This window comes from Pogona vitticeps, chromosome 1, assembly GCF_051106095.1.
Source record: "Pogona vitticeps strain Pit_001003342236 chromosome 1, PviZW2.1, whole genome shotgun sequence".
NCBI classification, from domain to species: Eukaryota; Metazoa; Chordata; class Lepidosauria; order Squamata; family Agamidae; genus Pogona; species Pogona vitticeps.
This window is the reverse complement of record NC_135783.1, coordinates 279,110,704-279,124,580: the sequence shown is the minus strand read 5'-3', so window position 1 is coordinate 279,124,580 and position 13,877 is coordinate 279,110,704. Positions and strand designations below refer to the sequence as shown.

The 13,877-nt window shown below is 39.9% G+C and overlaps 1 protein-coding gene across 1 annotated transcript in view; it reads right to left on the bottom strand.

Annotated features, from left to right (window-relative positions):
- Positions 1–1,132: 1,132 nt before the first annotated feature.
- CSRP3 (cysteine and glycine rich protein 3) overlaps positions 1,133–13,877 on the bottom strand; it is a 28,077-nt gene continuing 15,332 nt past the window's right edge. Inside the window, exons 3-6 of the mRNA XM_020782872.3 lie at positions 11,136–11,307; positions 4,761–4,893; positions 3,855–3,948; positions 1,133–1,312 (exon numbers count right to left, since the gene is read on the bottom strand). Coding sequence (XP_020638531.1) covers positions 1,239–1,312; positions 3,855–3,948; positions 4,761–4,893; positions 11,136–11,307 — 473 coding nt within the window. The 3' untranslated portion in view covers positions 1,133–1,238. The remainder of the gene's footprint in view (positions 1,313–3,854; positions 3,949–4,760; positions 4,894–11,135; positions 11,308–13,877) is intronic.

Sequence of the window (13,877 nt, the reverse complement as noted above, 5' to 3'; positions counted from 1 at the left end):
TACTGGGACAGATGGGTCTAATTATTACAGTATAAGTGGAAACAATAAGTGAAAACAACCTAATGTTTGCTGAGCAGTTCACTTAATTTAATATGCAATGCGTTCTCTTTCAAATCACACAGGATAAACAACATACATATTTATTGTCTTTATAGAAGCAGAGAGCATGCTGAATTGATGCACCTCTACATTCACTCTTATTCCCAGCAAGTCTTCTCTGTTAGAAATTATTTTATTAAAGAATATGATGAAATAAAACTTAGTGTATTTTGCTGAAATTAGAAGTTATGTTCATTTAGGATTTTTTACAAGTGATTTAAACAGCAAAGGGTGGATATCAGAGTCATGATTGAGAAAGTCATTTTAGCAATCTTCCATTAAACTCAGAAGACCTTGAAAAATATTTGCTTCTAATTCAGAAGTAAATATATTTTTGTCAATACCCATACTTGGAGGGGGCCTACAAGGCCATCAAGTCCAACTCCCCTACTCAATGCAGGAATATAATCAAAAGCATATCTGTCAGGTGATTATCTGTTTTTCTTGAATGCCTCCAGTGTTGGAGCACTCACCAACTCCCAAGGTAACTGGCTCCACTGTCATACTATTCTAACAGTTAGGAAGTTTTTCCTGAGATTCAACCGAAATCTGACTTCCTTTAATTTGAGCCCATTGTTCTGTGTCCTGCAGTCTGGGATGATTGAGAACAAATTTCCTTGCTACTTGTCTGTACTCTTCCTTGGTGGCCTGGCTTTCCACTTCCCGTACATGTCTTTTTTGGTTTTTAGGTTCCCCCCTGAGCTTTTTGTGAAGCCACACTGGCCTTTTTTGCCACCTCCCCCTTTTTTTGGAATTGTTTGTAGTTGTTCCTTTAGAATTTCTTTTTTTAGAAGCTCCCACCCTTCTTGGACTCATTTTCTTGTTAGGATCTCCTGCCATAGGACCTTACTTATCCTTGTTCTGAGATTAAAATTGACTTTTTAAAAATCCAGCAGACGTGTGTGTCTACACTCTGCTTTCATTTCCTTTGAAATCAAGAATTCTAGAATGACATTGTCATCTTAAGGTGTTAAGTCTGTTTTGTTGTTCTTGTTCAGAAATGAAATGTTTTCTGCACCAAAATACACAAGTGTTGCATAAGGAAGTAGCTTATTTATTCAGTAAGTTGAAAAAATGATCTTAAGATCTTCTTTTTTTATCCTGTGTTACTATTTAGAAAGTTCTAGGTGGGGGACAGCTTACTCCACCTTTTCAACTTGTGTGAGGCCACCAAAGCCAATTCCTTTAGGACCAAAATTCTTCGCATAGCAAACTGTAAGAGAAAGAAATATATTTAGCTGTTTTCGTAAGGCACTCATAATCAAGCACCTTTCTTACTTTCTTTAACTGGAGGCTGGATCATTTTTGGCCTTCTAGAAACATAGAATCATAGAATAATGGTGTTGGAAGGGTCCTATAAGGCCATTGAGTCCAACCCCCTGTTCAGTGCAGGAATCCAAATCAAAGTATATCTGAGATAAGGTTGTAATTTTCTCTTTAATGGCCCCAGCATTGGAGTGCTCACTTCCTCCTCAGGTAATTGGTTCCACTGACATACTGTTCTACACATTAAGACAGTTTCCCTGATGTTCAACCAAAATTTGGCTTCCTGAAACTTAAGCCCATTGTTACATGTCCTGCACAGATCCTGCCCCTCCTCCCTGTGGCTGTCTTTCAAATACTTGAAAACTGCTATCTTATCTCCCCAGTCTTCTTTTCTCATGGCTACATATACCTAGTTTTTTTTTTGTCTTTCTTCATAGGGCTTGGTTTCCAGTCCCTTTATCATTCTTGTTGCCCTTCTCTGAATTTGTTCCAGTTTGCTGACACCCTTCTTCAAGTGTGGTGTCCAGAATGGGACATAGTACTCAATATGAGGTCTAATCAGTGCTGAACAGAGGTGGACTAGTACCTCACGGGCTTTGGAGACTATATTTCTGTTAATGCAGCCTAAAATAGCATTTGCCTTTTTTGCAGCCACGTCACACCTCATACTAAGTTTTTGATCTACAACAATTCCAAGATATTTCTCACTTGTATTTCTCACTGAGCCAAGCAATCCCCATCTTGTAACTGTGCATTTTCTCCCCCCTCCTCAACCAGTGTAGAACTATGCACTTATACCTGTTAAATTTCATTCTGTTGTTTTTAGCCTAGTGCTCAAGCCTATCAAGATCTTTTTTAATTTTGTTGCTGTCTTCCAAGGTATTACCTATTCCACCCAATTTTCTGTCATCTGCAAGTATTCCCAAATCCCCTCATGCAAGTCATTAAAAAAAGTTGAAGAATACCAGGCTCAGGATTGAGCCTCATGGTGCCACACTTGTTATCTCCTCCCAGTTTGAGGAGTCATTAATAAGCACTCTCTGAGTACAATTTTGTAACCTACTGTGTATCCACATGACAGTTGTTCTATCCAGCCCACAGCTAGTTAGTTTGCTAATCAGAATACAGTATAATGGGGCACTTTGTCCAAGGTTTTGCTGAAGTCAAGTTAGAGTTTAATCTTATCATGGATCTGGTTCATGTTGCTAGGAGTTAAGGGCAAAGCTTCTGAAATTCCCTAGCCCAGGTGAAATTTCCTCCCCAAAACTCACCACTTCCAGAATATCTTTGTACAGATGTCTATTATAGGTCAAAGTGTGTACAATTGTCATAACTCTATTTCCCTGCTGCATCATTTTGTCTCTTTCTAAGGAACCCTTAAAAACTTTTTTGTACACTGCTAGTCGTCATCACCAATATTTTGGTAATTATTCAGTAAGTCTATTTAGGAATGAGGTTATGTACAGTATAGATAATGGCTGCTACCTAGTTGTGGTTTGAGCTCTTACCAGTTCACTAGCTCTGCCAGTAACATGGCTGGCACAGCTGGGAAAGAGATATGAAGTATTTATTGTAGTTGCACCACTATCCCATTAACACCATCTCTTAACTTCCCTGCCACAGCCATACCCTCTGAAAAGGTAAGTCCATTCTAACATGCATATTGGTAGCACTTTTAAAACTACAACGTTCTGTTTTAACAAAAGAACAAAACACAACGGAAGCTACCTTTCTTGTTTGCATGAACTTTTCTGGATTTCCAAAACAGAGCCCCTACGAGAACATGAAGGGTTTGTATTAATGGAAAAGGGGTGCACAAAAGTTTTGTGGTTTTTTAATTTCCTCTTTTGTTTAACCTTTGGAACCCAATGAAGAATGCTCTTTCTTTGCTTCAGTCATTTGCTTGTGGATATGTTAGCTCCTAGTGCTTTCCAGCTTAGATTTTGCTGCCTGCCTCCATCTGCTCTTTTTTAGTAGTTTAAGAGATTTTAAGGGTACTGTAGGGCTTCTGAGTATTAGAAACCACACATGGGGAACCTGAAATGAAATGACCCAGAAGAAGTTTTCCCTTTGTTTTAAGACTTTATTGAATTCAGTGTTTTCCTGCAAATGATGGACAACATTTGTTACATGCAGAAACCCTGTGGCATTAAGGTCTAAACAGGCCTTATATAAGGTAAATGGAAGATCAGCATATACCCTTGCCTGGGACCTTAGAACAGTGGTTCTTAACCTTTGTTACTCAGATGCTTTTGAACTGCAACTCCCAGAAACCCCAGTCAGGGCAGCTGGTGGTGAAGGCTTCTGGGAGTTGCAGTCCAAAACTCCTGAGTAACCCAAGGTTAAGAACCAGTGCCTTAGAAGATAAAATCCCACTGGGTTCATAACCCTATAAATATGCCACCATGATCAATGCAACACAAGTATGTACAGGTTGCATCTTACTAAAATTTCTCTCCGTTGTATTATGTACACTCTGTTATACTTGCCTTTACAGTAAATTTCTCCATCTTTGTCTGTAACATTTGTGGACTCTAGACTCTTTCCACAGATAGCACATCGGAAGCATGTTTTGTGCCAAGGCTGAAACAAAAAGCAAAACAGTATAAGGAAATCACAGCACAACTGTACATTTGCACTCCAAATCCTACATATTTTGGAGATGGAAATCGTAAAAACACTTCCTAATGCTGGCCCATGTAGGGCAAAATGTGACCAAAGGTTTTTTTTTTTAGTAGGAAGGCTGTGTGTATGTAAAATAAATGGGAATGAAATGTAAAAAGCAGCACGCTTTTTACAGCATATGTAAAATGATTAGGTAAAGTCACACACAGCATCACAATGCAGTATTAGCCCACTGGCTATTACTTATGAATTCTGCCACTGTTCACAGTGCCCGGAAAAGCTACTTTTTCAGACTGCAACTTCTGGAATCACCCAACCAATACGGTCAAGTTAACTTCCAGTCTCTGATTGTACTCAGCCACACAACTTATTATGAGCTCTTTCAATTAGCCTCATCCCTCAGGTATACAGGACTAAAATGTCTGACTGAGCTGCTAGTCTAGGTAGTTTCTGTGCCCAGAAAGAGGAAGGGCACCAACTTGTCTTTTACCACAGACAGCAGAATATTTTGGGGTCATTTTGTTTTATAGGATAGCTCTAGGCATGTCTACTTAAAGTACAGTCCACTTACTTCAATAAGATATGTTTCCCAAATTAAGTAAGTGTGCCTATTGCATTGAAGCAATATTGGATCAGTTGTGTCCAGTTTTAAAATGTTAAGAAGTCAACGTTGCCTTTTGAAACAAAGTGGATAGTTAAAGCATTTGTTTTGGTAGCTGTCCTTCTGCTATAATTCAATGGTGCTTCACATGGCTAACCCTTTTTCTTACCTTTCCTCCTCCCATTATCTTTTCGGCTGCATACACTGACTTCCCACAACGAGGGCATTTTTCTACATCTCCAAACTTTTTCGCAAACTTTGAAGGGTTGGTTGGTGTTGAAGGACGAGCTGGCTTTGGCGAGCTGATGGCAAGAAAAGATAAATTCCAGATCTGATAAATTAAACGATGTCTGACCTAATCACTATTATAGGCATAATGTATGTGTCTGTATCAAGCTATGCAAGATGAAATCTCACATTTGGTGGAAGAATGCAAAAATATTCAACGGAACAGAGGATATCCTCAAAACTGCAGGGTTTAGCTCATGCTAGAGCTGGCATTAGCTTGTTTCTTTCAAGTGAATGACTAATGCAGCTGTTCCTAATTAAATTGCTCTGAAAGTTGTAATCTATGCCTCCCTATCTGTAGTAAATGCATAACATAAAGATGCCTTCAAATAATGCTGTTCCTAGCGCCACAGTTCACTTTATGATACAACTGCTACAAGTTCCACAGAAATTGCCCTAAGGCTAGGTCATTAAAAGAAAGTAGAGATCATACCCGTGGTTTGAAAAAAAAACAAACAAGCAAATCAAAACCAAAGTAATTAATGCAAAGAAACAGCTGCCTGGATTCCATAGCAACTACTACTATCCACCAAGGTGGATTTGTTAAAGGTAATTTTCTTTGTACATGTACAAAGTAGAAAAGGAGGGAAACCTACTCTTTGGAAATAAATATCTTCCTAAAAATGATAGGAAAGAATATGTAACTAAGCGACCTTTACAGGTATGTGGGAATAACTTTGCTCAAAAAACAGCCCCAAAGCCTCAACAGTGAAGTATTACTGTATTTTAAAAAGCAGTTCAGGACATTTAGTAAAGATACACTCAGTCTTAAAAGGCTGAGAGACATCAAGAGAGAATAGTCAAGCATAGAAAATGGGTGAAAATACAGCATGAAACTATTCAACCATGAAAAATGCAACAGAGTAGGAGTAAGCAAAGCAAAAGAATAAGGGCCATTTTTTTGTCCAACCAGAACAAATTGTGTGGTTTTTTTTTAATGCTTATGATTTCTATAGCTTTATTTCCATTTCTTTGGGGATGCTTAGAGGTGGGCGGATTTGTTCTATATTGGTCCTGGAGATTCATCATCATCATCATGGATCTTATAACTGCAGAGCTGGAAGAGACCCCATGAATCATCACGTCTAGCCCCTGTGAAGGAGTCACAGTAGGGAATCAAATTCCCCAATCCTGGCTCCTCAGCCAGATACCTACCACTGAGCTATCCAGCAACTTCTAGTACATTTCCTTACTTGCTTGTCTTATTTATAGGCCTTTCTCCTGATAGGGATATGGCGAGTCTGTGGTGTGCAGAAGCCTTTAATTAGCAGGGGATCACAGTTTGCTCACCCTGGCTTACAGAGACGCAGTGGGATACAATGGTTAAAGTACTTGTGAAATCCAGATTTGCAGTGAACCATGAAACACATTTGATGACCTTGGGCCAGTAACACTTTCCCATGGCAGAAATGGACATTACAGATAGCAAGCTCATGTTCAGAAGAGAAAAATCCTTAGGGACTAATAATGTATACCACAACAAGAGCCTGCCTCATATCCCAGACTTTAGCTTGCTTTGTTTTGCGATCTGTATGATTTAAGGTGAGGATTAGTCTAAAGTCTGATTTCTCCGACTCTCTATAACATCTTTTTCTGTTCTCAGCCTTTCAAGGTTGTCGCTGTGAGTGCAAAATGGGGAAGAGCACTGCCATGTACATGGCTTTGAGCTCATTGGAGAAAAGGCCAGATAATAAATGTCACTATCATCATCATCATCTTGATGACCTTCATTATCATTAGGTGGTAGGATTTCCATTCATAGCACTATACAGAAGCCAGGGCACCAAAAACAAGGGTAGGAAAACTAATTACAGAGCTCCTTTCCTCTGTTCTTCTTGAGGTTGCTGCAAATTGTAGTAATTACAAATAAAAGAAAAAGTCAGCATTTTCGTTTATCATCCAGCCTCCAGGATTCTGCAACGATTCACAATGTCCTTCAAGAAGCATTGTCTATGTCAGATAGAATAATGGAGGGGGAAGCAATATGTTGCTTCAGCTGGAAATCTTTTCATTTAATCCCTCTTTTTTTTTTCTTCCAGGTAGCGTCCTAAAGCTTGCCAGTGATGGTTTGAAATCTCTCCTGACGTGACCTTTGTGTTCCTCAATTGTCAGCCCCTCTTAGATGTGAACCAGACAGAATTCCCTGGCATGAATGTTCCAGAAGCACATGATGGGAGATAAATGCCTCCTTTAGGCCCATATCTGTTGTACAAAATGGGACAAGCGGGACTTGTGACAAGATGTTGCAGTTGTTCAGGGTTTGAGCCAGTCCATTTCATTTTCCTCTCCTCGTTACTGCTCTTTTCTCCTTCTCAGCAATCTTTTTTCTCCTCAGAAGCCAACCAGAATTCCATGGCCACCGAGCGTGCTCAGTCCTCTTTCCTCCGTTTCTCTTCCCTCTTAGGCTTCCTGCCCAGAAGATATACTGTATAGTATTTTGTGAACCTTGGGGCTCCCCCAAGACTACTGAGGCCATCATGCCATTTTAGCTACATGGGTAACTGTGATCTCTCTCTTTAACTTATATATATATATATATACTCACATCTGATCTGTTGATCGTAATAAAGTATTCTTCTTTTATATATATAAAGTTATATATATATATATATATATATATATATATATATATATATATATAACTTTATATATATAAAAGAAGAATACTTTATTACGATCAACAGATCAGATGTGAGTAACACAGAATAACCGCACAAGTATAAACAGAATCAATACAATTATAATATACATTATGTGCAGAAGACTCTTATCAGACACAATCCTCTTGTGTAAATTTATGGCTGCACAAGGTGATGATGTCATCAACCATGGGCTTTTATTGCTCATAATAAGTTTCCACATACAGTACCTCCCAGGTTCTGAGGTTCTCTTAGGAGATCTTTTGACCTGGGAAAGCCTTTGGGATCTTCAAGATGTGGGGCAACCTTTAATGCCTGAACATTGCCATCAACAATCCCACTGCCAGTATAGGAGTGTTGGAAGTTATTTTTGAGCATTAAAGGCTCTCCCACACACCTCGTCCCAAGACTCTCAAAAGCTTTCCCTGCTCAAAGAAATCTGAACCTGCAGTGTGTGTGTGCGTGCATGCATGAGTGTGCACGCATGTATGGAACAGGAAACTTTTAAGAGTGATAAAAAACCTGTGGATGATGACATTGTCAGCTTGGGAAGACATAACTTTACACAAGAAGATTTTGGCCATTAGCTAAAATCCTGTTGCTTAGCATAGTCAGTCCCAATTAAAGTAGGCCCTTTGAATCTGTAGGGATTTCATGACTTGATTCCTCTATAAGTTCCATTGATTCAGTGGGCTTATTATAGTTGCAACTTATGCTAAATAATGTTTCATATGCTATTGTCATTATTACTATTTGATTTATATACTGCCCATCTGGCAGCCAAGGCCACTCTGGGCGGTTTACAACAGATAAACAACAGAATATCAAAACAATACATTATCAATATAATTGGGGCATAAATCAAATACGTATCATAAAGTGCAGTGAAAACAAATACAGTGGTGCCTCGCTTAACGATTTTAATTGGTCCAAAAAAAACATTGCTATGGGAAAACATCGCTAAGCAAAACACATTTTCCCATAGAGATGCATTGAAAACCGGATAATCCGTTCCCAGCTGTCAAAATCGGGTTCAATGCATTCCAATGGGGGGGGGGGAAATTCACCAAAAATTAACGAAGACTCAGAACAAAGCCAAATTAAGTTTGCACGCATTTTACAAGGTGCTCTAACAAATCCAAGCATTTCAAACAGTTTCTGACTCTTCGTTAATTTTTGGTGAATTTTTTTCTCCCCCATTGGAATGCATTGAAGTGCCCGTAGATCTAACTGGAAGGAGGCGCTTGGCCAGATATTGAGGTCCATATAATTATTGGTGAGTGGATGTTATTTGCCATTAAGACACATCTGACCCTAACTGGGTTTTCAAGTTCTGTGACATATTTAAGGAGTAATTTTACCAGTGCTGCCACACCCCCTGCCCTCGCAAGTGAGTTTCCATAGGATTTGAACCCAAGCTTCCTGAGTCCTAGCCTGTCACTGTAATTCAGACATATGTTGAAGTTTTCATACCAACACAAACTGTTACTTGCAAAAACAAATTAACAAACTCCTCTGATCAATTTTTTGTTTGTTTCTTTATAAAAGATGTTGGTTCCAGACAAGGGAGAGTCCCCTGGACTGCAAGGAGAACAAACCTATCAATTCTAAAGAAAATCAACCCTGAGTGCTCACTGGAAGGACAAATCCTGAAGCTGAGGCTCAAATACTTTGGCCATCTCATGAGAAGAAAATACTCCCTGGAAAAGACCCTGATGTTGCGAAAGTGTGAGGGCAAGAGGAGAAGGGGATGACAGAGGATGAGATGGTTGGACAGTGTCATCGAAGCTACCAACATGAATTTCACCCAACTCCGGGAGGCAGTGGAAGACAGGAGGGCCTGGCGTGCTCTGGTCCATGGGGTCACGAAGAGTTGGACATGACTAAATGACTAAACGATGATGAAAACCTAATGATAATGAGCCCGGTGCTTTACCCACGGATTGTGGACTCAAATCTCAAAGTTCCTTTCATGTACTAAAAGTAATTTGTTTTGAGAGTTTTGTTTCTTTTGACTAGACTGAACACTGCTTCTGCAACTGGTCTGCAATATAAAACCTACAATACAAAACTAGAATCAAAGAGCTAAATCAGAAGGGGTAAACAACGCTGGGCCCTCCAAACAGGGGACACAGTTCAGCACTTGGTACAAGTACTTGATCTCGGTCCACAGATCTAGTGAAGCTGCCACCTCATGCACTGCAAACCAGAATTTGACCTTACTCTAGCTCAAGTTCAAGCCATCTCAGATAGTTCTAGTTACAGACAGGAGGGACCTCAGTTTAGGAAAATCTTATCCCAGCCCTATGGAATCAAGTGCTACAACTCGTGGCATTGATTCAGCCACTGTTGCTTGTTGTAATCTCCCCATATTTCCCTGTTGCTTTCTCCATCTTTTGTTGCCACAGAAAATCTATTACGGAAAGAAAGATATAGCAGCTGCCGAGATTCCTCCGGCTGTTTCCTTTTTAGCAGGCAAGCTTAGGAAGCTTAAGCACTTGCAGATCTTGAAGGAGGAAAGGAAGGAATAGTGTGTATTTTGGACAGAAGCTGGTTCAAGCTGTTGGGCCTGCATCACCTCCTCAGGGGTCCAGAAAACCCCAAACCTACTCAATTAAGCTCCATATTTCTTTCAAGTCAGATGTTGCACTGTGTTCCAAGAGGGATTTCATGTTCGTTGATGAAGCCAGTATGTAGTGCTCCTCCTCATATTAAAAAGATTCTATAGGAAACCCTCTGTCTGGAGTTCTCCCCAGTCACCTTGATGGAACTCCTGTTTCTGCAGGGGGCCTATTCGTTCAGTAGACGGAAAGTATCAATGCACAAAGGACTATGCAGGCATACACCTGCTATTTCTTTTGAAATAGCAAGGGTACTCCTTTACCTACATGGAAGCTCATTTGGCACTCTCCTATTCACACAGGTTTGACCATTTGGGAGGACATGCTTGGAATTAAGACCTACTGAGTTCCAACAAAGTTTGCCAAAGGTCACAAGGTTGTAATTCTTCATGTGCCAAAAAGCTCTTTGGAACTGATGGAATATTAGCACCACTAGTCTAATCAGGCTCCACTTCTTCTTCTTTACTTCCATTCCCTCCCTTCTTTATTAGATTTGTAAGAGCACAAAACTCTACAGCAGAAACTGTAACCCCTAACCTTAAGCAAATTTTCTGCCTCCCAGCAGATAGAGAGGAGGAGGGAAAACTCTCTTAACAGCAGAATGCATTGTGACTAGTACTCCAGCAGTAATAATGTCTTCGTATAATACAGTGTAATGATTTGTACTGAGACAACCTATGTCTTTAATAGTACCACACTTACTGAGCTACAATTGCTGTGAATATGGAAGTCCACAATGACTCCCAACGCAATGGCTCTTTCTGTACCATAATTGCCCACTGGAACAGAGAATAATTTTAAAGTAATGCTCTCCAAGAACTGAGTCTCATTAACATGAGGTGTTTTTTTTTTTTTTTAAAAAATGATGAGCTCTATTGAAGACAGTGTCCAGGAAGTCTTTGCTGCGACTTCCCTGGCGTGTTGTTATGGAAACTGAAAAAGGGAATTGGATGCAATGGAAAGGGTTGCTAGCAAATCACCCAGGGGTTCACTCACTGCTGCTGCAGATCCAGCCCAAGATGCTCTCCGGTGTCTGTGCTGAGGCAGCCAGCGCCTTGACCATAACCAATCCCTTTGGGGCCGTATTTTCTCCCATAGCATGTCTTGCAATAGATTTCCGATTCATGGGCTGCTACTGTTGTACTGTCCAGAGCTTTTCGGCAGGCCACTGGAAGGGAAGAAAATGCACAAATAAGCATCTCATTATAACACGCCTGCTTACTGAAAGCTGCACACTGGTGTGTGTGTGTGTGTGTGTGTGTGTGTGTGTGTGTGTGTGTTTGGTTTGAACAGGAGAGGGTTGGTAGGCTCAGTTGGATTGCTGAAAGCTTCTAAACAGGCAGCCACCTCTGTTATTAGGGAAATTACAGGTGCCTGGCTCAGAAAAGTGAAAAGATGGATGAAGAAAAAAAAGCTTCCTTTTTTCACTGCTCTCTGCAAGTCAGAATGAGGAGGCAAGCTAGGTACTGTATATGTACAAACAAATTCAATTCTTTTTTTAAAAAAACCCTCTGGTTTATAAATGTGGAATACTGTGCTTCCGTATGATTCAAAAAGCCAGGGAATCGCTCAGTATTGCTGCACAACATCATGTCCACATTACCAGTAGGAAAAAGGATGCCAAGCTTTAGGTACATAGCAAAGGGCAGCCTGAAGGATGGCAACACCAATGGCAGCAGTCAAGATGGTCTCCAGCATATCCTCGTCTCCTCACTGCCATTCACAAAGTAATACCACACAATAGAAAAGCTGAATCTCTTTTTTTATCTGTTAATCATTTCTCACTCAAACACAAAGCAATTTTTCAACAAGTGTGTGTGGTGGGGGAAGCTGTGACTAACCATTCTTTTCCAAAGTAAGTGGGTTTGGTCTTTTTGATGTATTTGATCTGTTTTAAATCTGCAGACAGAAAAGGTTGCCGATCTCTGCACAGTGGGTGGTAAAACAGTTTACTTAAAACATGACAACTCTGTTGATTGTAATAAAGGAATTGAATTAACTGAAAAACCATTTGCTTAAGCATCCTTAAATTTGACACAGTGCAAAAGCAGATTGCCTGCTATATCTGTGCTAAATTTGGTGCCAATCCAAGGTCATTTCAAAGTTATAATTTTTAGTTTGTGGCAACCCTATTTTTTTAGTTGGCTTATGGAATGCTGAATTGGGCTATCAAACAATATCTATTGCTGCATGCCTGTGCAGCAATAATACAAGAAGAGAAGCTGTTGAGTATACCAGATAGAGAAAGAGAGCAATTAATGAGACCTAAAAGCACCGGGAAGCTGATGTTGGACATATGAATCTGGCTACTTTCTTGGAGCACTGAACTGAGCTTCCATGAGCACAGGTTGCATGCTATAAATGTACCCCTTCAATATGATAGCAGTGTCCAGGAGTGGCAGCCCAACCTCTGAAATGTGTCTTAAGAGGGTACATTAGGGCCACTCCTTTGCAAGATATGTATTTTCTGAGTCTCCAATATTCTGTTCTTTCATAGCACCCATTGAGAGGGCTGCACAAGACCTGCTGACTGATTTTACCATGAACTTTTCATCTAAAAGCAGCCACCTGAATTGTACTATACTGTACTCTTCTTCTTCTTCTTCTTCTTCAGGATTTAGACAACAATATGCTTTGGGCAAGTCCTGTATGGAAGCATCATTAGAGTGACTAGTTACATAAAGGTAACTGAGGAATCAGAAAATATGGATTTTGTAAAGTTGTGAACTGTAAAATTGAGAGTGGTGGAGGGAATGCATCATATGTAATTAAAAATGACCATTGCAAATGTTTGTTATTTCGCTTCTTTATATTTAGCTGTGGTTCTGGAAAAGGCATTTTAAAACAAGAGTAAGAATGGGGAGAAACCTGGTATACAAACATTTTATTTGTCATCAGTGGATTTTGCATCACTGTCAAATTGGAATAAATATCACTGATTATTGAATGAGAAGGGAGGAGAATAAACTTAATTCCATGTTTAAAAGTAACACCATTCAAACAGGAAGCTTGTGTAAATTTGTAAAGCCAGTCCTTCTATGTTCTGCATTCTCGCCTATGAGGAAATGATACAGTAATTATGTTTACTGCAGGTGTTAAGGGATGATGGAAACTCCAGCAGCACACAGAGTGCTTCTATTTCTGGCTCCTTTGGGGAAGAGTATCTGATGGTCACAACAGATGGTACAAAAGCCCTTGAAGTGCTATTGTAGAAATAGTTTTTGAGCTGCGTCAACCTGCTGGTAGAGGAGACTCAGCTGTCACAGACTAGGGTTGTAGCAGCTGCGGTTGTGCCACATGTCCCACCACAGATGTGTTTTAAGTAAAAGTCAACAGGGAACTGCAGTAGTTAAAGAGCAGCATCTGTTTGTGTGCGGGTGTGCGTGCACACAAGCACATGCATGTACACATCAGGTCAAACACTGAGCAGATAACAACAGATGATTTGCAAGGAGTGACTGGGGATGTTAACTTTCCTCTCAGAACCATGTAATGATCCTCTAACCATAACAACAATGGTTATTATTATTTGTATCCCTCTCTTCCGCTAAGTGAACAGAATGTTACGTTGGATGACAAAAATCATACAATTAATATTACAAGATAAAATTCTACAATGATTTTAGTAAAAATCAGGAAAAGGCCACAGGATTCTCAAAACAATACAAATGCAGGAACAGGTTGCTCAGCATGAGGAAGATGAATTATCATTGGAAATTCTGTCTGTTTTTTTTTGTT